This window comes from Pteropus alecto, unplaced genomic scaffold (genome assembly GCF_000325575.1).
Source record: "Pteropus alecto unplaced genomic scaffold, ASM32557v1 scaffold141, whole genome shotgun sequence".
NCBI classification, from domain to species: Eukaryota; Metazoa; Chordata; class Mammalia; order Chiroptera; family Pteropodidae; genus Pteropus; species Pteropus alecto.
In genome coordinates, this window is record NW_006430459.1 from 554,510 (window position 1) to 557,140 (window position 2,631).

General features: G+C 55.8%; 1 protein-coding gene across 2 annotated transcripts in view; it reads left to right on the top strand.

Moving 5' to 3' along the window:
* Positions 1 to 2,266, top strand: part of NSDHL (NAD(P) dependent steroid dehydrogenase-like) — a 15,349-nt gene extending 13,083 nt beyond the window's left edge. The window contains exons 7-8 of one of the 2 annotated variants that reach the window (XM_015590004.2): positions 607 to 709; positions 1,848 to 2,180. In XM_015590004.2, the coding sequence (XP_015445490.1) occupies positions 607 to 709; positions 1,848 to 2,180 (436 nt within the window). Of the gene's footprint in view, positions 1 to 606; positions 710 to 1,847 lie in introns of both variants that reach the window. The other variant, XM_006904793.3, reaches the window with a different exon arrangement.
* The last annotated feature ends 365 nt before the right edge of the window (positions 2,267 to 2,631 follow it).

The window sequence follows — 2,631 nt, forward strand, 5'->3', positions numbered from 1 at the left end:
TGAAGACAGAGGTGTGAACATTCCTCCTTGAGGGATATGCAGGCGGACGGGCCTCTGCAGGTGGTGACAGTGTCCATTTGTCCGCCCTTCCTTCCTTCCGTCCGTCCATCCGTCCTTCCTTCTCCCTGTGCCTTGCCGCCTTGCCTGCCTGCCTCTCACTGGGCCTCCCTGCTGCCCTGTCTTATTGCTTTGAGGGATTACACAGACATGGTAGAAACGCGTGAGGCCAGAGCATGGTGTTAGCCCACTGTGTCCCGGAAGGAGTTAATGGCTGTTGCCCAAACTGGAGCTCAGAGCAGACAGCAGCAGTGCTGGCCACGCCAGGGTGGGCAGGCAGAGCGCCGCACTTTCTGACTCATTGCTTGGCCCTTAAACATTCCATCGCCCCGAGGTCCCCAGCAGCCCTGGCCTCCTGCACATCTTTAGGTTACCGATGTCCAGGTGTGCCAGGGGCTGGCATTGCCAAGGCAGGTAGCAACCGTTATGCAGGTAGCAGTCTTTCAAACGCTGAGACTCAGGAGCAGTCCCGGGTCCACGGGCAGGGACCCCGCTAAGTGTGTAGCTGAGTGCTTCCAGCCTGGTGAAACCATCCCTCTGTGTCTGCAGAAACGGAGAGAACTTGGTGGACTTTACCTTCGTGGACAACGTGGTCCACGGACACATTCTGGCCGCAGAGCACCTTTCACAAGACACGGCCTTGGCTGGCAAGGTAAGGCACCCACTTCTCCCGGCTCCACGGGGGCTGGCCCACCATATCCTGCTCTGCACGCTGCCCATCTTCAGATTTCTTCTCCCTGTGATCGGATCCACTGGCACATTGCCTCTGTGATCCTGAATCCCGGTGGACCTGCTTTAGGATCCTGTTGGGCCGGGGTTAAGTTCCTCTGGTTGGGAGTGTGGTGTCATAGCAGCGCCACATTGCACGGGGCAGCCAAAATCTGGAGGGGTGAGCTCTGATTGAACAGATTCAGGACCTGGTTCTCCATGAACGTGACCTGGCTGCCCACCGTGGGCGTGGCTACTCCAGACAGGGTCCCTCATACTTTGGGCGGGGCGCTGCCTACTCACCCTTTCTCCTACTCATCCCAGAAGTCTCCATTTCCCCCCATCGCCCCACAGTGCTCACACCTCTTACTCCTCAAGAGGGGCAGATGCATGTGAATCCCCTGGTGTTTGGTACCCAGTGGCCGGGCGGACCCTGTGGGGAGCTGAGCCCTGACACAGAGATGGGAGAGCGCACGGGGCCCCTCACCCTTTCCTCTCGCTCCGAGGGCCCCTGTCTCCTTGTTTTTCACTCCTGCCTTGGGAATCGCCCCCTATCTGGGCCTCTGCTATTTTCCTACTCACATAACTCTTAGGGTGGGTGTGCCTTTCAGTTTAGACTAAACGGCACATTTGAGAAATGTAATCTGACCTGTTCATTGCATCTTCTGAAGATAAGAAGATGAGTTTTAGCACGATTAGCACAATTCCTGAATTAAATTAGCAAGTGAGCTTTCCCTAGTGCAATCTAAGCTTCACTTAAAACCCTGGCGCAGATAAAACTTTCATGCCTTCCTTACGTACACCTGCAGCTGCCCACAGCTGCCAATCAAAAGGCCATCTCTGCCGGTGGCTGGCACTTCCGGATTACGGGATCACGGAAATGCTGTGACCTGCGTGGGCTTAGTATCCGCCTCACTTTTGAGCTGCCCTGCAAAGGGACCAGGGAGGGCAGGCAGGGAATGACCACTGATTTCCCAAAACATCGGTCCTGGGCCGAGCCAGCAGCTGCAGCTGAGCTCCGAGCTCGGCCCACTCATCCCCGTAGCTGGGGAGCGGTCTCTAACTTCACGTTCTCTCTCCAGGCGTTCCACATCACCAATGACGAGCCCATCCCTTTCTGGACATTCCTGTCGCGCATCCTGACAGGCCTCAATTACGAGGCCCCTAAGTACTATATACCCTACTGGGTGGCCTACTACCTGGCCCTCCTGCTGTCCCTCCTGGTGACAGTGCTCAGCCCTGTTGTACAGCTGAAGCCCACTTTTACACCCATGCGTGTCGCACTGGCTGGCACATCGCACTATTACAGCTGCGAGAAAGCCAAAAAAGCCATGGGCTACCAGCCACTGGTCACTATGGACGACGCCGTGGAGAGAACTGTGCAGAGCTTCCACCACCTGCGCAGAGTCGAGTGAGGTCCCCGAGATGGGGCCCCCTCGCCGTGCTCCCCCATGGATAGCTCTCTCTGTGGGGGACCAATAAACTAACCTCCTTTAAGTGAGTTTCTTCTGAGCTCAGATCAGATAGGAGGACACCCAGCCCTTCTGTGACCACAAAGGGAGGGGAAACAGCAGACATGTCTCTTTGCAGGGTCGGGTTTGGCAGCTTCGTAGTCTACCGTTTCGTGTCCCCCTCCGCTCATCCCCACCACTCCTGGGTTCCTTATCATTCCGATGTCCTTGTACACGATCGAGGAAGCCGTAGGGAAGAAACGACCCCTTTGCTGATCGATGCTGGGGAATCAGATTTATTTCCATACAAACCAATACTAGAGTAGAAGCCACAGAGTGTTCGAGGAGCCACATATTAAAAACGTCCTAGAAGAAAAGCAGACGTTATAAACACGTGGCGAGACTTCAAGCGTAC